This window comes from Chiloscyllium plagiosum, unplaced genomic scaffold, assembly GCF_037043375.1.
Source record: "Chiloscyllium plagiosum isolate Xiang-an unplaced genomic scaffold, Cpla_swu_hap1 HiC_scaffold_20, whole genome shotgun sequence".
In the NCBI taxonomy this organism is placed as follows: Eukaryota; Metazoa; Chordata; class Chondrichthyes; order Orectolobiformes; family Hemiscylliidae; genus Chiloscyllium; species Chiloscyllium plagiosum.
This window is the reverse complement of record NW_028270158.1, coordinates 16,427,150-16,452,193: the sequence shown is the minus strand read 5'-3', so window position 1 is coordinate 16,452,193 and position 25,044 is coordinate 16,427,150. Positions and strand designations below refer to the sequence as shown.

The 25,044-nt window shown below is 42.2% G+C and overlaps 1 protein-coding gene across 3 annotated transcripts in view; it reads left to right on the top strand.

Moving 5' to 3' along the window:
• The window catches only part of gtf3c1 (general transcription factor IIIC subunit 1), a 73,508-nt gene extending 48,464 nt beyond the window's left edge, over positions 1-25,044 (top strand). For 2 of the 3 annotated variants that reach the window (XM_043711958.2, XM_043711960.2), the window contains 11 exons: positions 706-818; positions 3,347-3,409; positions 4,425-4,518; positions 8,206-8,378; positions 8,826-9,110; positions 9,511-9,758; positions 12,354-12,640; positions 15,322-16,231; positions 18,720-18,777; positions 22,649-22,844; positions 24,631-25,044. In XM_043711958.2, coding sequence (XP_043567893.2) covers positions 706-818; positions 3,347-3,409; positions 4,425-4,518; positions 8,206-8,378; positions 8,826-9,110; positions 9,511-9,758; positions 12,354-12,640; positions 15,322-16,231; positions 18,720-18,777; positions 22,649-22,844; positions 24,631-24,840 — 2,637 coding nt within the window. In that variant the 3' untranslated portion in view covers positions 24,841-25,044. The remainder of the gene's footprint in view (positions 1-705; positions 819-3,346; positions 3,410-4,424; positions 4,519-8,205; positions 8,379-8,825; positions 9,111-9,510; positions 9,759-12,353; positions 12,641-15,321; positions 16,232-18,719; positions 18,778-22,648; positions 22,845-24,630) is intronic. The other variant, XM_043711959.2, reaches the window with a different exon arrangement.

Genomic DNA, 25,044 nt, shown 5'->3' with positions numbered 1-25,044 from the left:
ACCTCGATTATTGAGGTCGTCAATGTGATTCTCTAAGGTCCGGACTCGCGAACAGCGAGTCCGGACCTGATCCACGGCCGATTGAGCTGTAGTTTCGGAGGTCGCGGCCTTTAACTCCGCCCCTCTGACTCGGCACTCGATTTCCTGGATGTCTCGGTCGTGCTTCTGCAGCGCGGCCGAGAGTGAGTCTCATCGACTTCGGGACTCTTCGATGAAAGCGTCGATCTTCGCGTCCAGTTTGGAGATCATTTCTACAAGGCTTGTCACTGTAGGTAAGTCCCCCGGGGCGGCTGTGGACGCCTTAGCTGCAGCTGGAGAGGGTGGGGGAGGGGTTCCTGCTTGTTGAGAGCTGCGGGCTCCCTTCCCTTTAGTCATTTCTACTAAAGATTAAATTGTTTAAATTTAATATTAAACAACTAATTAAATTAAACAGCTATTATAAATGATTTGGTGAGTGTGGTGGGGGTAGGTGACCCACTTTACCCAAGTCTTGGGAGGAGCACTGTAGACTCAGACTTGCTGGGTCGCCGCCATCTTCGATCTCCCCCACAAGTTCCTTTAAAGGATAAAGGTGGTCCATGTTTGACTATGGTTTGAGGGTTCTATTTACTCTTCCTTCTGCACTTTTTGGAGAAGATATCTGTTGGTTTTATATCCTTTCAGTCAAATACTCTTCTGTTCAAACAACTACTTTAAATTTCACAGGTTTGTGCAGAGGAGTTTAAAGAATTTGTAGGAAAACTGAGGCAGAAGTTCACTTCTGCAATAGGGTCGGGAAATATTGAAATTCCAGATACGCTGCAGGAATTATTTGCCAGGTAAGATTACTAGCTTTTGTATGGAGCCATAACTTTCTGGGGTAATGAAATAAGAAGCTTTTTCCCAGAATGAGGGTCTCAATTACTAGGGGTCACGAGTTCAAGGTGAAAGGGGAAAAATTTAAGGGAGATATGTGTGGTGGGTGGCTAGAACACAACAGGTTTAGATAGAGGATCTTGGTCAGCACAGGCTTGTTTTCTTTATTCTTTGTTCTTTAGTAGTGATATCAATAATAGTGTTGATACTGCAATAGTCTGTTTATTGTGTATACTCTGGTGTTACAAGTATGTGTTTGTAAAGTTATGAGGGTTTGTACACTATTGTGGTTTTTAAATTTAAATTTAGCATTGCGGCTTCCATTTAAAATTATTTTCTGGTCACTTTGCATGTCCCTGCTTGAGTAATATTTATCACAACACTTTGGGAGGAGAAACATAAGAAGTCGATGTGTTAGAGTTTAATTTTTTTTTGATTTCTAACAATTGAATGTGCTGTCATGCCTTTGGAAGAGTTCCATGATCTTTTGTGAGCAAAAAAATTACAGAAACTAAATGTGCTGCGTGATAAAGTGTACTAACTAGCATCAGCAAACTACAAGATTAATGTCTATGTGAGTGGAGGCTGATTCCTTCCATGAAATACCCCACAATGAGTTCCTGCTATCAGTCAAGTCCATCTGTAAGATGCATTGACCAGACAGGTGGTCCCCACAGTGATCAGGATATCGAGCTTTGGAGCAAGCATCCTTCTATCATCTCTGTTTCAGGGTAGGATAAGGAGTTGAAAGAAAGAGAAATTGTAAATTTGGGAGTGAGATACTGCATGGGTTTCTATTTTCCTTCCTTCTATAGAACATAGAAGAATACAGCGCAGTACAGGCCCTTTGGCCCTCGATGTTGCGCCGATCCAAGTCCACCTAACCTACACTAGCCCACTATCCTCCATATGCCTATCCAATGTCCGCTTAAATGCCCATAAAGAGGGAGTGTCCACCACTGCTACTGGCAGGGCATTACATGAACTCACGACTCGCTGAGTAAAGAACCTACCCCTAATATCTGTCCTATGCCTACCACCCCTTAATTTAAAGCTATGCCCCCTCGTAATAGCTGACTCCATACGTGGAAAAAGGTTCTCCACTGTTGACCCTATCTAAACCCCTAATCATCTTGTACACCTATATCAAGTCACCACTAAACCTTCTTTTCTCCAATGAAAACAACCCCAAGTGCCTCAGCCTTTCCTCATACGATCTTCCTACCATACCAGGCAACGTCCTGGTAAACCTCCTCTGCACCCGTTCCAGTGCCTCCACATCCTTCCTATAGTATGGCGACCAAAACTGCACACAATACTCCAGATGCGGCCGCACCAGAGTCTTATACAACTGCAACATGATCTCAGGACTCCGGAACTCAATTCCTCTACCAATAAAAGCCAGTACGCCATATGCCGCCTTCACCGCACTATTTACCTGGGTGGCAACTTTCAAAGATCTGTGTACATGGACACCAAGATCCCTCTGCTCATCCACACTACCAAGTATCCGACCATTAGCCCAGTACCCCATCTTTTTGTTACTCTTACCAAAGTGAATCACCTCATACTTAGCTACATTGAACTCCATTTGCCACCTTTCTGCCCAGTTCTGCAGCTTATCTATATCCCGCTGTAACCTGCCACATCCTTCCTCACTGTCAACAACTCCTCCGACTTTCATATCATCCGCAAACTTGCTCACCCAACCTTCTAGCCCCTCCTCCAGGTCATTTATAAAAATGACAAACAGCAATGGTCCCAAAACAGATCCTTGCGGAACACCGCTAGTAACGGCACTCCAAGATGAACCTTTACCATCAACTACTACCCTCTGTCTTCTTCCAGCCAGCCAATTCCTAATCCAAACCTCCAACTCACCCTCAATGCCATACCTCCGTATTTTTGAAGTAGCCGACCATGGGGAACCTTATCAAACGCCTTACTAAAATCCATATACACCACATCTACCGCTTTCCCCTCGTCCACCTCCTTAGTCACCTTCTCAAAGAATTCAATAAGGTTTGTGAGGCACGACCTGCCCTTCACAAAACCATGCTGACTATCCTTGATCACATTATTCCTATCCAGATGTTCATAAATCCTATCCCTTACAATTCTCTCTAAGACTTTGCCCACAACAGAAGTGAGACTCACCGGCCTATAGTTACTAGGGTTATTCCTACTCCCCTTCTTGAACAAGGGAACCACATTTGCTAGCCTCCAGTCTTCTGGCACTACTCCTGTAGACAACGAGGACATAAAAATCAAGGCCAATGGCTCTGCAATCTCCTCCCTTGCTTCCCAGAGAATCCTAGGATAAATGCCATCAAGACCAGGGGACTTATCTATTTTCACCCTTTCCAGAATTTCCAACACCTCTTCCCTACAAACCTCAAAGCCATTCATTCTACTTAATTGTGACTTAGTATTCACATCTAAATGCACAGTTTTGTGGTTTACCTGTTTTGCACTTTATTCTTTTGCATAGGTTCAAAATATTGGTAGTTGGGGAAGAAAGTAATGAAAACCAGAAGCAGGATGATATTAAAAGGTAAAGAGTTTACATCAATGCATATTTTTAAAGATCGGATATTCTTACTGACGTACAAGCTGTGGAATAATCAAGTAAACTTATCAGCTAAATATCACTTGAGAAACTAGATTCCTGTATTTATGAAAGGCATTTTCTGGTTCTGGTGGTTGTATTGTCTAATAGAAGTAATGATGGTGCTTCAAAGTAGCAAAAACCCAAAGTTCTACTTTAAAGGAGAAGGGGGCAGCACAGAAGCTCACTGCTGCCTCACAGCACCAGGGACCCAGGTTCGATTCCAGCCTTGGGCTACTGTCTGTGTGGAGTTTGCACGTTCTCCCTGTGTCTGCATGGGTTTCCTCCGGGTGCTCTGGTTTCCTCCCACAATCTATAGATGTGCAGGTTAGGTGAATTGGCCATGCTAAATTGCCCATAGTGTTTAGGGATGTGTCGGTTAGGTGCATTAGGCAGGGGTAGGGGAATGGGTTTGGATGAGATACTGTTCGGAGGGTCAGTGTGGACTTGTTGGGCTGAAAGGCCTGTTTCCACACTGTAGGGATTCTATGATGTGATCTGGGAGGTACTTTTTCGTCTGAAGTTTCTCCTCTGGCAAAGAAAATGTCCTTTAGGGATAAATTTTCGCTGAGTCCTAGAGTGTCAGCACCTTTTTTACAATTTCATCATTTCTTTTCATCTTTCTGTTGACTGTCAGTTCATTATCTATAATTTTCCAGTGCGCAGTTTAAAAATCTACCACCTAAGGATGTCACAGGGAGTGTAAGGTTGATACTTCTTTTTGCTCAATTACGTAATGGCAGTGTTATCACATGTTGAGGCAATGATATGAACCAAATTTTTGAAAACCACAACAAGAGTTTGAATTTAGTACAGAGCATATCACTGGTAGGAGTTCATTCACTGCAGCCTCTTGTTAACAAACCAAACATAGAGATTGAGTTGTTCTGCAATGAAAATGTACTGGATGTTAAACTATCCTGGATGTGAAGGAAGTTTACTTCATTTTTTTCTTTTGTAGCATTGATGATATTCATTACTTGGTCCTGCAGAATTTCATTCAGAGCACGCTGGCTCTCTCTGATACACAGATGAAATCATGCCAATCTTTTCAGGTATTTATGTAACTGAGGGAGTGCACCTCATTCAAATTTACCTGGTTTTAATAAATGCAGTCTTTTCAGTGGATGTTTTTAATTTTGTATCAGACCTTTTGTCAGGCTATAAAATAAATAATCTTTTAAGTAAGATGAAGACTTGCATTTGTACAGTGCCTTAGATAAGCATATGATGCATCAAAGCAATTTCTAGCTCTTGTGCTTTTGAAGACTAGTCACTGTTGTATTGTAGGAAGCACAGAAGCCAAACTGTGCATAGAATCGCCCACAAACAGCAAACATGGTAATTAGCAGGATGATCTGTATGTGTTATGTTTGCTGAAAGATAATGTTAATTAAGAAGTAAGTTCTGGGCACCTCTTACCAAATCAGAGGGCAAATGGGCACTGGATTAATTTGGTCTTGTCCAAAACCCTGCACCTTTGAAAATGCAACACTCCCTCAATACTGCACGGGACTATCAGCCTTGATTTTTGTACTCAAACCCAGGCGTCGGACTTGAACCTGGAATCTTGTGACTCAGGCTAATGTACTATCAATTGAGCGATGGCTCAATGAGATATGAAAGGCACCACTACTAAACCTATCTGGACTATCAATCAATGTCCTTGTAGCAGTGCTGATTACTACCTATTGAATAAAGCATTAGTTTAAAATGCAGCTGCTCCATCAACAGTTAACTGGTGCAGGAGGTTAAGAGAAAGTGAGGACTGCAGATGCTGGAGTGGGCGGCACGGTGGTACAGTGGTTAGCACTGCTGCCTCACAGTGCCAGAAACCTGGGTCCAATTCCTGCTTCAGGCGACTGACTGTGTGGAGTTTGCATATTCTCCCAGTATCTGCGTGGGTTTCCTCCGAGTGCTCCGGTTTCCTCCCACAGTCCAAAAATGTGTAAGTTAGGTGAATTGGCCAGGCTAAATTGCCCGTAGTGTGAGTTGAAGGGGTAAATGTAGGGGGGTGGGTTGCGCTTCGGCGGGTCGGTGTGGACTTGTTGGGCCGAAGGGCCTGTTTCCACACTGTAAGTAATCTAATCTAATCAGAGTCAAAAGGTGTGCTGCTGGAAAAGCACAGCTGGTCAGGCAGCATCTGAGGAGCAGGAGAGTCGACATTTCGAGCATAAACTCATCATCAGGAATGTAGTTAGCTAATGTATCCATCAATAGTCAAAGGTGAGGTGCTGGAAGACTGGAGGTTGGCTAACGTGGTGCCACTGTTTAAGAAGGATGGTAAGGACAAGCCAGGGAACAATGATGTCGGTCAGCCAGATGTCGGTGTAGGCTAGTTGTTGGAGGGAATCCTGAGGGACAGGGTGTGCATGTATTTGGAAAGGCAAGGACTGATTAGGGATAGTCAGCATGGCATTGGGTGTGGGAAATCATGTCTCACAAACTTGATTGAGTTTTTTGAAGAAGTAACAAAGAGGATTGATGAGGGCAGAGGATTGATGAGGGCAGAGCATTAGACCTGATCTATATGGACTTCAGTAAGGCGTTCGACAAGGTTCTCCATGGTTAGCAAGGTTAAATCTCTTAGAATATAGGTAGAACTAGTCATTTGGATACAGAACTGGCTCAAAGGTAGAAGACAGAGAGTGGTGGTGGAGGGATGTTTTTCAGACTGGAGACCTGTGACAAGTAGAGTGCCACAAGGATCAATACTGGGTCCACTACTTTTCATCATTTATGTAAATGATTTGAATGTGAACATAGGAAGTATAGTTAGTAAATTTGCAGATGACACCAAAATTGGAGGTGTAGTGGACAGCAAAGAAGGTTACCTCAGATTACAATGGGATCTTGATCAGATGGGCCAATGGGTTGAGGAGTGTCAGATGGAGTTTAATTTAGATAAATGAAAGGTGTTGCATTTTGGGAAAGCAAATCTTAGCAGGACTTATACACTTAATGGTATGGTCCTAGGGAGTGTTGCTGAACAAAGAGACCTTGGAGTGCAGGTTCCATAGCTCCTTGAAAGTGGAGTCCCAGGTAGCTTGGATAGTGAAGAAGGTGTTTGATATGCTTTCCTTTATTGGTCAGAGTATTGAGTACTGGAGTTGGAAGATCATGTTCTGGCTGTTCAGGACATTGGTTAGGCCACTGTTGGAATATTGCATGCAATTCTGGTCTCCTTCCTATTGGAAAGATGTTATGAAACTTGAAAGGGTTCAGAAAAGATTTACAAGAATGTTGCCGGGCTTGGAGGATTAAAGCTACAGGGAGAGGCTGGATAGGTTGAGACTGTTTTCTCGAGTGTCGGAGGCTGAGGGGTGATATTACAGAGGTTTATAAAATCATGAGGGGCACAGATAGGATAAACAGACAAAGTCTTTTCCCTGGGGTGGGGGAGTCCAGAATTAGAGGGCATGGGTTCAGGGTGAGAGGGGAAAGATTTAAAAGGGACCTAAGGGGCAACCTTTTCATACAGAGGGTGGTGCATGTATGCAATGAGCTGCCAGAGGAAGTGGTGGAGGCTGGTACAATTGCAACATTTAAAAGGCATCTGGATGGGTATACGAATAGGAAGGGTTTGGATGGATATGGGCCGGGTGCTGGCAGGTGGGACTAGATTGGGTTGGGATATCTGGTCGGCATGGACAAGTTGGACTGAAGGGTCTGACTCCGTGCTGTACATCTCTATGACTCTAAGTCACAGATTGTGCAGAGCTAACTCTACAAGATAAGCAAATTGTCAGCATTCCTGGTCTAGCTTGGAGATGGCATTCCTAATGTGAGATCTGGCTAGAGCTCAGTTATGATGTTGCTGTTTGGCATTGACCCCATTGGCAGTCTTTCACAATGCAAACTATGATCACTGTGACAAAATGTAAAAATCAGAGGTTAAATCATAGGCACTAATAGTTGAGTATCTCGACTGAGCACTTCTTTCTATTAGCATTGCAAGGTGTAATTCATTTTGTGTCCATTTTGCTGAATGGGCTATTTGTCGGGAACAGTAATATAATGTTTACAGAACAGGTCTAATAATCCTGAGGACTGGATTCTAGAGTCATAAGTTCAAAAGGCACCATAAAACCAAGATTTTAAGTTCAATTAAGTAATAAATCTGAAGTAAAAATGTAGTCATTGTAATGGTAACCATGCAGTGACTGGGCTGTTGTTTATACAAACCCATCTGGTTGACCAAAGTCATTTAAGGAAAACATTTGCCATTCTTGCTTGGCCTGAACTTGCTGACTTTTATAACTGTTCTCTGAAATGGCACCACAGTAAAATGTAAGAAGCCAAGGCACTTCTGCTTTTTAAGGACAGTTTGAGGATGGGCAATAAGTGCTAGACGTTGCCAGTGACACCTAGATCCCATGTATCGAGAGGATGAAACGGTTGCCTTCCACCGGGAAAATAAAATTCTGCGGTTCTGTAAAACGCAGGGGCCCCTGTACTTGTTTGTGTTTGACTTTTCTCTGCTCTCTTTTTGACATGGTACAAAGAACTTAAAGGTTTAGAAATGAGAAATGTATTTAAGAAGATGATGTGTAATGGCTTAATAGACCCAGCCAAATAGGCTAGGTCCCTTGCAGCTTCTGCAGTACTCACTTTGCCTAGGTTCCTTGCTGCTGATAATTACGATATTTTGATTCTAAATTTTGAAACTGGTGATGAATCCGAAGTTTTGTTTAGTTTAAACTGAGCATTAGTAATTTTGTGTAAAACTGTTATTTCCCTAGACTTTTCACCTCTACAAACAATACAAGGATGAAGTACTGGTAAAAGTGTTTCTCGAGTTTCAACAGCGAAGCTTGGTAAACCGTCGCAGGGTCAGCAAAGCCTTGGGTCCCAAGAAGAGTCGAGCATTGCCCTTCGCACCAATGTCTTATCAGTTATCTCAGGCATACTACAGGTAGGTACTGAAATGTTTAAAATAAAGCTGCTGCTAAACTCCAAATACCTGTCAGTTTAACTTCTTATGACACTGTGTGAGGTATTGATTTTGCAATAGCAGCAGTAACTGAGCAGTGTCACTGGATTTAGTACAGGTGATTTACTCTTTGTGAATTAAGAACTTTTATTTTTGAGCACCTGTTTTCCTATTTGTGGAATAATGTTCAATTAAAATTTTTTGAAAGCGCAGTGTGGTTCTGTTCAAAGGTTTACTTTGAATTGACGACTTCAAAAGCTTTCCGTGTTGAACTGCTGTGTAGGTCAAGAATTGGGTAACGTAACTTCTGCAAAAGGGAAATCAGTGTGATTATCATAAAACAACCCTTGCTGCCTGGTTGATGTCTTCATTTTGCATTCAGTGATTCTTCAGCATTTTGTAATGTTCGATCTGGATGATTTGTTACAGGAACTTCATGTGGCGATTTCCCAGCAACATTTGTTCGGAATCATATAATTTTGTACAAAAGTTGAAGAATGCAGGCGAGGCTGATCTCCCCAACACCTTTTCATTCCAGGATAAAGAGACACCTATCGAGACAGAAATGGTCACCTACCCTCTGGACGGAAATGGCGGCTACTGTGTGGCTACCATATCCTTATTTATCCTCGGTCTGCTCTCTTTCCACGTCTCAATACCTGAGCAGATTGTGGTTGTGGACAGCACGCTTGTAGACAATGAAGTGATAAAAAGGTAAAGGGATCTAGTCATTATAATCGTTGTCTCTTCCACACCCCCCCACCTCCCAACTTGCCCCCAACACCTCTAGGCAAAATATTGGCCAATTATAGACAACATGTAAAGAATTTAAATGTGTGGCTTAATGAACACATTTGATATGGAAGTGTATTAATTTTTTTTGTTTTATTATTGTGGGCACACGTCATTTTGCCATTTCACAAAACTGAGATAAAATTAATGGGACGGAGTGGGAATTGGGGAAAGTGTGAGCTACTTATTGCTGGGTAGATTTGTCCCTCAGTTTTTTTTTCCAAAATATTTTTCTTGCACTCGCTCAAGTAGAATGGTTTGATCCTCAAATTGATAGTTGTAAGAGGAGGATTTTTTTATTCTCTGATTTGGTATTTTTTAGGTTGGGGAAGGAAGGCATTGATGATTATGAGGATGATGATCTGGACGAAACTGGAAGCAAACCCAAATTTGAAGTGAAGGCTCCTCAAGCTTCGCATACTAATTACTTGCTGATGAGAGGTTATTATGCACCAGGCATTGTGAGCACACGCAACCTCAACCCCAATGACAACATTGTAGTCAACTCATGTCAAGTGAGGTTAAAAGTCCGCTCAACACCAGTCCATGGATGCTTGAGTACCCCTGGTGGTGAGTCGTTGTCATGTTGTTTCTTGTGACATCACAGCAATTGAATCTGTCAACTTGAATAATATCTCACTGTCATTTCTAACATACATCCATTTCTGTTTTCCCCACTTCTTTAGTTATTTCTGACTCAGTACTTAACTTCTCACCTTGTGCACGTGATGTTGAAATGAAGTTCTAATGTTCCCTGCTCAAGTTCAGTGGAAGGGAATGCTTTTGCTAACAGTATTCCAGTCAGTGTTGTGAATTCTGCGGTTTTTGGTCTGATCCGAGCATTAGAATGTCAGATGTTACCTCAGCAAGCCAACGACTGCATTTGCAGCACTTGCTGGTATAGAGACGGGTGGAATCAGATAGAACATAGAAGAATACAGCGCAGTACAGGCCCTTGGGCCCTCGATGTTGCGCCGATCCAAGCCCACCTAAACTACACTAACCCTCTATCCTCCATATACCTATCCAATGCCCTCTTAAATGCCCATAAAGAGGGAGAGTCCACCACTGTTACTGGCAGGGCATTCCATGAACTAACGACTCGCTGAGTGAAGAACCTACCCCTAACATCAGTCCTATATCTACCCCCCCTTAATTTAAAGCTATGCCCCCTTGTAATACCCGACTCAATACGCGGGAAAAGGTTCATACTGTCGACCCTATCTAACCCCCTAATCATCTTGTACACCTCAATCAAGTCACCCCTAAACCTTCTTTTCTCTAATGAAAACAGCCCCAAGTGCCTCAGTCTTTCCTCATACGATTTTCCTTCCATACCAGGCAACATCCTGGTAAACCTCCTCTGCACCCGTTCCAATGCCTCCACATCCTTCCTATAGTATGGCGACCAAAACTGCACACAATATTCCAGATGCGGCCGTACCAGAGTCTTATACAACTGCATCATGACCTCAGGACTCCGGAACTCAATTCCTCTACCAATAAAAGCCAGTACGCCATATGCCTTCCTCACCGCACTATTTACCTGGGTGGCAACTTTCAGAGATCTGTGTACATGGACACCAAGATCCCTCTGCTCATCCACACTACCAAGTATCCGACCATTAGCCCAGTACCCCATCTTTTTGTTATTCTTCCCAAAGTGAATCACCTCGCACTTAGCTACATTGAATTCCATCTGCCACCTTTCTGCCCAGCTCTGCAGCTTCTCTATATATTAGTAATGTATTAGTAATGTATTAGTAATATTTATTAAACCGAATTGCAAAAGCTTTGAGGTTTTCTTGCTTCACAGGCTACACTGAATCAACTGAAATAGTCTAATTATAATGAACAAGTTAGTAGTAAGAATTTACTGCATCCTGTGCGATAATATATATTCCATATTTTGCTTGTACAGTATGATCATGCACAGTAAAACTGTGTTATTGTTCAAACTCAACAATTGAGAGTTTTAAACAGAGTCCTTGCAACTAATCGTAAGTAGTTTCAAATTCAGTCTTTTCAAGAAGTGAGTGTACAGTTACAGTCAAATGCAACAGTAAGTTTTTGGTTGCACTTGCTGCTGATGTAATTATAGAGTCATAGAGATGTACAGCATGGAAACAGACCCTTCGGTCCAACCCGTCCATGCCGACCAGATATCCCAACCCAATCTAGTCCCACCTGCCAACACCCGGCCCATGTCCCTTCAAACCTTTCCTATTTATATACCCATCCGAATGCCTCTTAAATGTTGCAATTGTACCAGCCTCCACCACATCCTCTGGCAGCTAATTCCATACACGTACCACCCTTTGCGTGAAAACGTTGCCCCCTTAGGTCTCTTTTATATCTTTCCCCTCTCACCCTGAACCTATGCCCTCTAGGTCTGGACTCTCCGACCCCAGGGAAAAGACTTTGTCTGTTAATCCTACAATTGCAGAGGGCACACGCTCACCATGCACATAGTCGCACTTTTTTAAAAACTATGACCCTGAATTTCATTTAAATGCACCAGCAAAGCTGATGATCTTGAATTAAAAAAAAATTGATTTTAACAGTGACTCATTTCTTTATTTTAAACTGGCTAATGCATTTTGTTTTTCAAACACATGCATCATTACCATGTTCCTAAACTTTATAGCTGCACCGCTCATTTAGTGTGTCCAAGGCAGTTAAATGTCCACTTCCACCTGTTTGGAACTATTGCAATAAATAGTTTTGTTAAGTTTTGTTTCTTGGCCTACACTGGGCACTGCCTGTCAGGAAGGGGGTGGTGACCGGAGATGGAAACTAGCAGAGTGGCAATTGAAGCAGAGAATGGGATGGTGAGGAGGAGGTACCCACTTCCTGTTTGAGTGCTGTGCAGGTATACCAGAATGATACCAGCAGCATCAACCTCATGATCCAGTGCATTGTCGCCCGTGCAGTGTAATTTTCTCACTACAGTTCTCAAAATCATATTTGTTATGCTGCATTTGTATCACTTGTTCTGAGCAATTTTATTCATAGTCCATTATTTCCTTCAGAATCTAATGTTATATGTTATTTTTTTTCTCCAAAATTAGTTGTTTCTGAAGAGTTTGCATTTCTATGGTAATTGTTTTGATAAATGCAGTTAAACTCTGACTATTTTTAATACCCTGGTCTCTCTCAAACCAGGTTCAGCTGATTTCTTCCAAACTGCTTTGGGGCCAGATGCTCTTCCAGCTTCATTCACAAAACTGTTGAGACCCAGCATTGATGCATATGTTGGAGAGAACATTCAAAAGCAATTTGTGGAGGAGCTCAAATACAGTCCTGAGGACTTGACAGCTATTCTGGAAATCTCACGTGAAGTTGAAGCCTCCTCTTCCTTTGGGATTGAGACAGTGGAACTAGGCAAGACCTTTGCTCACTATGAAGAGGTACAAAATGGAAGAACCAAGACCTTAAAGCAGTATTTGCAGGTTTGTTTTACATACAAAATATTGTCTGAGGGGCATTTCTGTAATTGCTTGTGAGTAAATGTTCTTGTATAAAGAAATCCTAGCCTACACATAACTCTCCTCCTGACTCTTCATGGCCTGTTCAAACACTACAAGGCATAAGTCAGGAGTGTAACAAACACTGAATGCTGGAGAAATTCAGATCTGGCTGCATCCAAGGAGAGAGAAACAGTTAATGTTTCAAGTCCATTATGGAACTGGCTTGAAGGTGGAAGGCAGAGGGTGGTGGTGGAGGGTTGCCTTTCAGACTGGAGGCCTGTGACCAGTGGTGTGCCACAAGGTGCTGGGTCCACTGTTTTTCGTCATTTATGTAAATGATTTGAATGTGGACGTCGGAGGCGTAGTTAGTCAGTTAGCAGATGACACCAAAATTAGAGGTGTAGTGGACAGTGAAGAAGGTTACCTCAGATTACAACCAGGTCTTGATCAGATGGGCCAATGGGCTGAGGAATGGCAGATAGACTTTAACTTAGATAAATGCGAGGTGCTGCATTTTGGAAAGGCAAATTTTATCAGGACTTAAACACTTAATGGTATGGTCCTAGGGAGTGTTGCTGAACAAAGAGACCTTAGAGTGTAGGTTCATAGTTCCTTGAAAGTGGAGTCGCAGATACATAGGTTAGTGAAGAAGGCGTTTGGTATGTTTTCCTAAATTGGACAGAGCATTGAGCATAGGAGTTGGGAGGTCATGCTGCAGCTGTGCAGGACATTGGTTAGGCCATTTTTGGAATATTGTGTGCAATTCTGGTCTCCCTCCTATTGGAAGGATGTTGTGAAACCTGAAAGGGTTCAGAAAAGATATACAAGGGTGATGCCAGGGTTGGAGGATTTGAGCTATAGGGAGAGGTTGCATTGGCTGGGGTTGTTTTCACTGGAGCATCGGAGGCTGAGGGGTGACCTTTATAGAGGTTTATAAAATCACGAGGGGCAAGGTCTTTTCCCTGGGTAGGGAGAATCCAGAACTAGAGGGTGAGAAGTGAAAAACTTAAAAGGGACCAAAGGGCCAACTTTCTCATGTAGAGGGTGGTATGTGTATGGAATGAGTTGCCAGAGGAAGTGGTGGAGACTGGTACAATTACACATTTAAAAGGCATCTGGATAGGTATATGAATAGGGATGGTTTAGACAGATATGGGCCGGGTGCTGGCAAATGAGACTAGATTAGGTAGGATATCTGGTCGGCATAGACGAGTTGAACTGAAGGGTCTGTTTCTATGCTGTACATCTGACTCCTCAGGAGCTTTGAAGAGGATTTGATGTCAGAAGTATGCAGGGGTAGAAGGGTCATTGTCATTCTGTCAAAGGTACTTCTCATGGTAACCAATGATGATGTTTACAAGACCTGGGCCAAGACGCAATCCCATGGCTACACCATTTATTTGTGTGTATGTGGTGGTGTTAAAACTGAACTCAATTGCATAAGATGCCAAGTTCATGAAACCATGTACATGACCAAATAAATGGTGATTCTGCAAATCCTGCGACATTACCCATGGCAATACCTTGAGTTGTCAGATGTACCGGCCTGGTCTGTGGTTAATCAGCTAGCTAAGGTTGAGTGCAGAGTGAAAAGTCTCAGCTTTGTGTCTCTTTTTAGTGATGTTTACTTCGGGCACTTTCAATTTTGGAAGAATCCTGATGATACCAACGAGGGCAAAATAGACACTCAAAACGGCAGCAACTTGAAGCATGCAGTGCCTCTTAGCATAGTCAGATTTCCCAAAGGCTTTGCAGGAGCATTATATATCACCATTTGACTCCAAATTGGATAAGGATCTTCTTGGACAAATGTCCAAAAGTTTGATAGATCCCTAAATACTGTTTTAGCCATGTCAGCCATGGCTCAGCTGGTAGAGCCATGCAACTCAGAGTGCTGATTTCAAATCCATTTCCAGGATGTGAGTGATTTCAGCAATAACATGCTGCAGCACTTCCTGCTGCACTACTGTCTGCATGATAAGACATTAAACTGAGGTGCCATCAGTCTGCTCAAGAGCATGTAAAAGACCTCATTAAAGCAAGATAGTTCTGTCTGGTGACCTGGTCAATATTTATTTCTTAATCAATAGCACAAGAACAGATTTTCTGGTCCTTTCTATCTGTGGGAATTTGTTGTAAGCAAATTAGTGACCCTGTTTGCTACATTACAGCAGTTAGTATGATTCAGAGTGTTTAATTTACTGTAAAGCTCTTTGAAACATCTAGTGGTTGGGATAGGGACATAGAGCTGTACAGCACAGCAACAGACCCTTCGGTCCAACTCGTCCATGCCAACCAGATATCCCAACCTAATCTAGTCCCATTTGCCAGCACTTGGACAATATCCTTCTAAACCCTTCCTCTTCATATACCCATCCAGATGCCTTTCAAATGTTATAATTGTGTTATATAATAAGTCTTTTTCTTAAAGGGAAAGATTTAAGGAGTGCTTTCCAGACCTAGGCAAAAAGGGTATGGTTGGCGGTGGCAAAGATAAGTCAATTTAATAATTTCAGAAAAAGCTTTCTTTACAGTTTAAAATGTTGAGTGAGAATTACAGCTCAAAGGGTAATTTTATAATTTGGTAACAGCTTAATGAAAGTCATTTTTCCAGTTGTTCTTAAAGAAGCTTAATTCAGTACAAAATTTCTCCCATCTTTCAGGATTTGATTGCGTTGGACCAAATGGTGGAAGTTGGTGGCTCAGCAGCACGGCTGGCTGCCATAACCCATGCTAGCCCATGGCTGCTTCATCCATTCCATGTACGGAAAAGTATCATGAAAACGGAGTCAGAGAGTCCTGTGGATGTGGGTTCCAAACATAATACCCATATAAACCATTCAGAATCCAGTGCAAAGATCATAGTGGAAAGTACAGGGGACTCTGAAGGATACAAAGACAATACAAAACCTAATCCCAACACAACTGGTATGGAGATCAAAGCTGAGCAGCACAGACTGGAGCCCACTACAGTACCGAATGCAGCTGTTGACATAAATAATGCACAGACACTGACTGGAAGTGTAAAAAGGACCATTGAGAAAGTTGAAAGTGAAATACTTGAACACGGGCCTCCGAGTAAAATACCTCGTCAAGACGTTGAGTCTTCTGAGTTGAGCTGTGATTCCTCAGTCAGGGGACAGCCTATAGACAGCACAGTGGTTGAGCCAAAAGCCAGCTTGCCTCAAACTCAGACCGGGCAGAAACAAACAAAGTCTTTGCAACAAGAGAGTACTGGAGAGGCAGATTCTGAGCGTGGTTGGGATGAAGACCAGAATAAGGAGGGAAACAGAGAGCTACTTAGCTCTTCATGTCACAGTAAAGGCACAAAAATCTCTTCTGCATCCAGTCCACCAGGTGAACCATCCATGGGAGAAGATGGAAATGACGATCTGATAGCTTCTCAACACACGTCCGGAGTGAGTGAGCGTCGGAGTGAAACCATTCCACATGCAGATAGACAAGCTCAGCTTCAGGAAAGCAATTCTACAGTCTGTCGAGAGGAACATTTACAGCTAGACAAAAATCTTCATGTAAGCAAGAATCAGGACAGATCCAAGCTTCAGGGAGAAGGTATAGAAATATTAGACATTATTTTTTTAAACTAACCCAGCTTTTCAGAATGTTCAGTTGATTGCCTTTTGCAGTGCAGCTTGCCAGTATGCTTTGTCTTGTGAGGTATTGGTGGTGGAGGGGTGAGGAGTGAGAAACTTCCTTCACATTTGCAGTATTAATGTTTGTATCTTTTAAGCCTCTTTAAATATATTATTCATCAGAATATTACAATACTTAATAAACTAGCACCACAGAGCTAGCAATGAGTCATCAGACAGCGCCACGAGTAGTGTGATAGGAGCACAATGATGATCCACATTCTGCTCCTCACAGAGTATCAGGTAGATGATCTCCACAGGAGATGGGGGATGAGTTAGCCCTGACGTTCAGACCTTGATGAACTGCAACCTCTTGGGTAATTGGCAGGCTGCCTGCTGTTTTCATCAAGATTTTTAATTGAGATAAAAGATATATTTTGGAAACAAATTGTAGAGCAGAGCTTAAAGATCCTTTGTTTTTATCTTTTGTTCTCCTTCAACCAATGTCCATGTCATCAAATTTGAGAAATCAAATTTGCTTTGCTATTCCTTTCTGTGCTTGTAACTCCCATACTGTAGTGGGCGGCACGGTGGCACTGTGGTTAGCACTGCTGCCTCACAGCGCCAGAGACCCGGGTTCAATTCCAGCCTCAGGCGACTGACTGTGTGGAGTTTGCACATTCTCCCCGTGTCTGCGTGGGTTTCCTCCGGGTGCTCCGGTTTCCTCCCACAGTCCAAAGATGTGCAGGTCAGGTGAATTGACCATGCTAAATTGCCCATAGTGTTAGGTAAGGGGTAGATGTAGGGGTATGGGTGGGTTCTGCTTCGGCGGGGCAGTGTGGACTTGTTGGGCCGAAGGGCCTGTTTCCACACTGTAAGTAATTCAATCTAATCTAATGTACAGTGATGGTAATACCTTTAACTAAACCACAGTACAATTACACATTTACTGCAATTGTTTACCATACTTTGCAGCAGGAACTGAATTTACGGGAGTAATGCAGAAGAGTCGTAGAGTCATACAGCACAGAAACAGACCCTTCGGTCCAACCCGTCCATGCCGACCAGATATCCCAACCGAATCTAGTCCCACCTGCCAGCACCCGGCCCATATCCCTCAAACCTCCCAATTTTACATAACAATGCAATGGAGAGTGTGTAGAGGAGATTCACCAGGATGTTGCCTGGGATGAAAAGTCTCCGTTATGAGGAGACACTGGATAGGCTGGGTTTGTTTTCCTTGGAGCAGGGGGCTGAGAGTTGGGGTAGGATCTGACTTGAGGTATACAGAACTATGAGAGTTGTAGAGTGGCTCGTGAGAATCTTTTCCCCATGTCCGATCAGGAATTGAATATTTCTTGGTTTCTGTTAACCATAAGTAACAAAGAGAAAAATATATGTGCGTTAATACAGTAATTTGGCACTTGTGCATGGAAGAGCGGATAAGGATGAACCTGGGCATTTCCAACAGGCAGAGTATAAACAGCACCGAAGACAACAGTTACTGGATGTCATGTTTTGCAGGCTTTATACAGTTAGTTGCTGAACACATTTGACCCAGTGCCTTTGGATTGGAAAAGCTAACCAATGAAAGGGAAAACAATAGTATTGTAGAGCTGTAGAGAATAGAAATAGACCCTTTGGCCAACCATATCTATGCTGACCAACAAACAGCAAATTGCAATAATCCCATGTACTTGCACTTAGTCCATAGCCTACTATGCTCAGGCATTTTAAATGCTTATCCAGATGCTTCTTAAATGTTGTGTGTGTACCTGCCAGGGGCCATAAATTTAAAGGTAAGGTGTAAGTAGTTTGGAAGAGATCTGAGAAAAGTTTTCTTTTCACCCAGGTGGTGGTAGAAATATGGAACATGCTGTCTGGTTGGGTGGTGGAGGCAGGTACACACACAACATTTAAGAAGCATCTGGATAAGCATTTAAAATGCCTGAGCATAGTAGGCTATGGACTAAGTGCAAGTACATGGGATTATTGCAATTTGCTGTTTGTTGGTCAGCATAGATATGGTTGGCCGAAGGGCCTATTTCTATTCTCTACAGCTCTACAATACTATTGTTTTCCCTTTCATTGGTTAGCTTTTCCAATCCAAAAGCACTGGGTTATATGTGTTCAGCAACTAACTGTACAAAGCCCTCAAAACATGACATCCAGTAGCTTGTCTTCGGTGCTGTTTATGCTCTGCCTATCGGAAATGTCCAGGTTCCTCCTTATCCTCTCTTCCATGCACAAGTGCCAAATTACTGTGTTAACGCACATATATTTTTCCCTTTGTTACTTATGCTTAATAGAAACCAGGAAATATTCAATTCCTGATTTAATTTATAAGATTATGAAAAGATAAAATCAGAATTGCACATGTGTGTTCTTAATTATGAATCATGAAAGTGCATTTGGGCTTTTTTCTTTGCAAGGGGCATTCACATTTTAAATTGAATCTCTCTGTATAGGAGATGATACAGTTGAAAATGTCAAGGTGGAAAACACAGTGCAAACCCCATCAGAAAGGTAAGCAACAGTGTTTCCATGTTAATCGAAGAGAAAAAAAACATTCGATCAGAAAACTGAAATGCAAAATGAAAATGCATTTGTGCTGTATCTAGTCCTGATCAAAATTTCTTTTGGATCACCTATGTTTAGCCTGAAATGACCCATATGATTGGGCTGCCAACTTCAAGCTGTAACACAGGCTGTGAAATGTAACCACTTGTGGAAATTCTGACACGTTGAGTGGTGACTTCTATACCTTGCTCCACACCTCAGAATCTCAGGGCAAGTCCAGAGGTGGCATCTTGCCAACCTTGCCAATCAGACTGGAAGAAGGAGGTACATAGAAACACAGGGTTTCGGAGCAAGAGTAGACTATTTAATCCTTTGAAAATGCTCCAGCATTCAGTAAGATCATGACTGAACTGATTGTGGTCTCAGCTTTGCTTTGCGGACTGTACAAGATAATCCTTCACTCTCTTGACTATCAAAACTCAACCTTGAATAAATGTAGAAAGCTACCCTGCACTACCCTGCACCGTGTGGGCGGCACGGTGGCACAGTGGTTTGCACTGCTGCCTCACAGCGCCAGAGACCTGGGTTCAATTCCCGACTCAGGCGACTGACTGTGTGGAGTTTGCACATTCTCCCCGTGCCTGCGTGGGTTTCCTCCGGGTGCTCCGGTTTCCTCCCACAGTCCAAAGATGTGCAGGTCAGGTGAATTGGCCATGCTAAATTGCCCGTAGTGTTAGGTAAAGGGGTAAATGTAGGGAAATGGGTGGGTTGCTCTTCGGTGAGTCAGTGTGGACTTGTTGGGCTGAAGGGCCTGTTTCCACACTGTAAGTAATCTAATCCAAACTACCTTCTGGATAAAAGAAATCAATTCTTTAATAACCCTTAGAAAAATCTCTCCTCATCTCTGTCTTAAGAGTAAGAGGTTTTCCTTTTATTTCAAATTATGTCCCCTCTTTTTACCCTGCCATACAAGAGGAAAGATCTTCCTGAAATATTCCCTCAGATCTCTTATGTTTCAATAAGGTCACCTTTCATATGCCCAATATGTTTCTTCATCAGATAAGCCCTTCATCCCAGGAATGAATTGAGTGAACATTCTCTGAATTGCTTCTGAGGCAATTGTTTTCTGTTAAGGAGACTATTCAATTCATCACAGGCTAGGCCACATTTATGGGGCATCCTTAATTTCCTAGAGGGCAGTTAAAAGTCAACCACATTGCTGTGGGTCTGGGATCACATGTAGGCCTGACCTGTTCCTTTCCCTAAAAAGTATTAGATTAGATTCCCTACAGTATGGAAACAGGCCCTTTGGCCCAACAAGTCTACACTGATCCTCCGAAGAGTAAACCACCCAGACCCATTCCCCTAGCCTATATTTACCCCTGACTAATGCACCTATCACTATGGGCAATTCACCTGACCTGCACATCTTTGGATTGTGGGAGGAAACCGGAGCACCCAGAGAAAACCCACGCAGACACAGGGGGAATATGCAAACTCCACACAGTCGCCTGACATGGGAATCGAACCTGGGTCCCTGTGAGGCAGCAGTGCTAACCATTGAGCTACCTGAGATTTCTGGGATTGAGATCTATTCCCAGGAATAGAAAAAATTGTTTTTCCTACAATTGACACCAGTTCCATGTCATTATTAGGTTCTTAGTGAATTTTTATTGAATTCAAAATCCACCATCTGCTAGGGCAGGATTTGAACCTGGGTCCCCAGAACATTACCCAGGTCTCTCAAGCAATAATACCACAAGATCACAACCTCCCCTATTGTACAGAATATTCCAGAAATCATCTCGCTAATGTCCTGTACAATTACAGTAAGAGTACTTTTATATTTCATTCCTCTTGCAATAAACAATGACATTTCATTTACCCTCCTAATCACTTGCTGCGCCTGCATTCTAACTTTTTGTCATGAATGCACCAGGGTATTCACACCCTTCTGTGTCACTGACTTTTGCAATCTCTCTCTATTTTAAATACTATACTACTATTCTATTCTTTCTGCCAAGTTAAAAATCACACACCAGATTATAGTCCAACAGGTTTAATTGGAAGCACTAGCTTTCGGAGCGCCGCTCCTTCATTAAGTCGTTGACCTGATGAAGGAGCGTCTCTCCGAAAGCTAGTGCTTCCAATTAAACCTGTTAGACTATAACCTGGTGTTGTGTGATTTTTAACTTTGTACACCCCAGTCCAACACCAGCATCTCCAAACCATTCTTTCTGCCCAAATGGATAAGTTCACCTTAAAATAACTTTATACTCCATTGGTCAATTTTTTGCCCAATCAGTTAATCCTTTATAACCTTTCTCTGCTTCGTCTTGATAACTTAATCTCCAACCTATCCTATTGATGCCATCAGCAAAGTTACCAACCATCTGTTCAGCAGTTCAGCAGCCTCACCCAAATCAAATCTATGATTTGTAAATTGTTGAGACCTCAGCACTGGTCCTACTATAACTCCATTAATGAAAGCTTGCAAACCTAAAAGAATGTCCATTCATCCATACTTTATCCCTGTTAGTTAACCAATCCTTGATCCATGCTTGATATCAATACCCTTTATGACCTATGCATCAGCCTTTGATGTGGCATCTTATCAAATGCATTTTGGAAACAATGTCTAATCATGGGATTCTCCAGGCTTAGTAAAGGCGACCCAGGCGATAGTGTAACTTAATGAGGGTCTAAAATACCTCTTTTCAATAGCTTGGGCCAGTCAGGTGGAGCGCTGATGATTTGAAATACACACAACTGTTACACTGTTTCAGGCATTCATTCAGAATTTCATTCAGAAAAGTTGAAATTTGGATTTCATTGTGTGGCCAATGCACGTGAAAATTCTGCATTGCTCTTGACTTGTCCTGCAGGCCAGTAACTGTGCTGGGAAGTAGAGGAATTTTTGTATCCTTTGCTATCACCTGAGTATTGGGTAATATTGTTGAGTAGAATGAGCAAAACATTTCGCTCTCCAATTTCTTGGCACAACCGCAGGAAAATGTCTGCTATTACGCTGATATCTCCCTCAACCATTTCTCTCATGTCCTCTCTAACTGATATTGCCATTTAAAACTGAAGTGAAGACAGCTTTGTGCCATGGATTCAGACCTGTTTCCAACAGAATTGAAGCAGCCCACATCTCCTGTGGCATTTTGACCTCTCCTAGTAAGAGGAACTCGGAGAGGCTTTTATCGGATCAGTGAGAGATTGATTTGAACACTGGTTCTACAAGTGGAAGTGCAGAGGGTCAACTCCATCTCAATTATTTAGGTTTACCAGGCTGATTCCGTGGATGGCAGGACTGACGTATGAGGAGAGTTTGACTAGGTTAGAATTGTTTTCTCTGGAGTTCAGACGAGTGGGAGAGGGATCTCATACAGACTTACAAAATTCAAACGGACCAGACAGGGAGATGCAGGGAGGATGTCCAGAACCAGGTGTCTCACTCTGAGGATTTGAGGCGGACCATTTAGGACGGAAATGAGGAGACATATCTTCACCCAGAGAGTGGGTGAGCCTGTGGAATTCATTACCACAGGAAATAGTTGATGACAAAACATTGAATGTAGACAAGATTCAGCTAGATGTAGCACTTGGGACGAATGGGATCAGAGGTCATGGAGAGAAAGCAGCATTAGGCTATTGAGTTGGACAATCAGCCATGATCATGATGAATGGCGGAGCAGGCCCAAAGGGGCCGAATGGCCTCTTCCTGCTCCTATCTTCTATCATTCTATGTCTATGTTTCTCTTACCTTTAACAGTAAGTCAGAACAAGCACAGGCTGATCACGCGAACAGTACTAATCGTCTTTGCAGAAACTCTGATTTTAATTGAATAACTATGTTTTTGCTCGAATCTAGCAGTGAATACGAAAAGATTAGTTTTGTCTGTCATCCCTGGAGGATTGTTGATGGAAGCCTGAATAAACCTGTCTGTAAAGGAATGATAGAAGCCATGTTATATCACATTATGACAAAACCTGGGATCACAGAACAGAAACTGTTAAGTTATTATAATGCTGTGCTACAGCCTGTCATTGTCCTGGAAATATTGCAGGTAAATATGGTTTAATTTTGCATATGAGTCTAGTTTGAATTGCAGGGGATGTTCCTTCCTAATTAGAATTTTTGCATAAATTGTAGCGTCATTGCCAAGTATGCTAATAACTCCTGTCAATGAGAAGTTAAGAAACTAGTTATAGCACATGAAACTTGAGCTGAATTTAATTGTATTAGATTTATTTTTGTGCCCCTACATGATGGGGACTTTTGTTTTATTATCGGCCAGTTTCCATTATTAATCTTCTGAGTTTTCTGGATGCCAACAGATAATGGGGCTTCCAGGACATTTATAGGGTTGTTTCTGTACTTCTATGTTTTATAGTTTCAATTTGATGGCAGTTTTTTTGGATTCTACTTCGCCAAAACTTGCAGCCAAAGAACCCAATGTTTTCACGAAAAGAATTTTAAAAAGTCCTTGACTTGGGGGAGGAGCCTGTAACAGCCGACTTTAGGAGCAAACAAAACAGAAGAATTGCATTTATATAGCACCCTTCCAAATCTCAGGGCATCTGAAACTGCTTTACAGCCAATGAAACACTTTTGAAATCTTGTAAATGTGATGGAGGAAATGTAGGTTTGCACACAGCAAATTGCCATCCACAGCAATGTGTTAATGAGAAGGTGATCTGCCTCAGTGATGTTAACAGAGAAATAAATATTAGCCAGCACATTGGAGTAATTCCCCTGCTATTCTTTGAAATATCTCCCTTGGATTTTTATGTCCAGCTTAAAGACTGGACACAGGGCCTTGAGTCATCTGCAAAACGGATTTAGATCAGAGACATTTAGTTAAGGAATAGTCCTCAAACCTTCCGCTTATGTTTAGAAACAAATTGGTTTGCTTGAGTTGTACACTTGTAAACCCCATGAGTATTACCATTTATAGCTGTGTGGCAAACTCCATCAGGCAGAGGTCATGTAAAAATGGATTTATTATTCCATAACTCTGCCAACTTTTTTTAAAATCACGGCTGCACAACACCAGATTTATTTGAAATCGCAAGCTTTCGGAGTGCTGCTCCTTCGTCAGGTGAAGTAGAGGGAAGCGCACTCCAGGTGCAATGCTCCGAAAGCTTGTGATTTTAAATAAATCTTGTTGGACTATAATCTGGTGTTGATTGACCTCTGACTTTGTCACCCCAGTCCAACACTGGCACCTCCACATCACAGTTTTTTTTAAGGCGATGGTCATTTGAAGGTACTTAAGACTTGAGCCAATCCTGTAAAAATAGAATACAGTTTACAACACTGTAGAAAAAGACACGGTATCTTTGTCGAAAAGATTTTTCACCATCGCCTGTCGGCAGTAGTTGGTGAAACACCTGCAAGCTAAGTTTTATTTTAGTCAGTTATTTTATTGGCGTCAACAAAGGCTCAGCCTACAACGATCATTACTCAGAGTGTAAGGGTGTGAAATGACCAGGCCTGCAACAGGAGTCGACTCGCCAACTTTAAGGGCATTTAAATGGTCATTGGATAAACATAAGGATGAAAATGGAATAGTTTAGTTGGATGGGCTTCAGATTGGTTCCCAAGTCAGCACAACTTTGAGGGGCCGAAGGGCCTGTAATATTCTAAAAACTGCGAGATTGACTTTTGAATGTCCAGGAGGTCTGTTTTCTTGCATGTTGGGGTTACGTTTGTTTTCTGCTTCCAATTTTGTCTTAATTTAGTGTTGTAATATTTCTACTTCCCATTATTAACCGGGAATTCAACTTAAATTTCTACTTTAAATGTTGAAATGGTGTTTTCTCATTTTGAATTTCTGTTGTCATCCGCAGGCTCTGGAGACCGTCGGCTGCATTAGGAAGCGCTACTTAACCAAAACCAAGCCTGTGTCCCTGTTCTCTACTCCCACGTGCGCTACCGAGATGCAGCATTGTAAATTGGCTGACAGTTTTACAGTTTTTTATGAACCTACCATAGACTGTGTTTTAAGACTCGGCAAAGTCTTTCCACATGAACCAAACTGGAACAAATGGATACAATAACACAGCAGTTTAAGAATTCTTTTTATTGCTTAAATGAAGGATATTTTCTTCACTGGTGCTGACCACTCCTAAGAACGATCTCAGAAGATTCCAAACTTGCCTAACTGTATGGAGCAGTTTATCAAAAAACTGAAGTCCAATATGTAAGGTCAATAATGTGGACTAAAGTTGGGAGTGAAGAAATAAACCTTTTTACTAAACCTT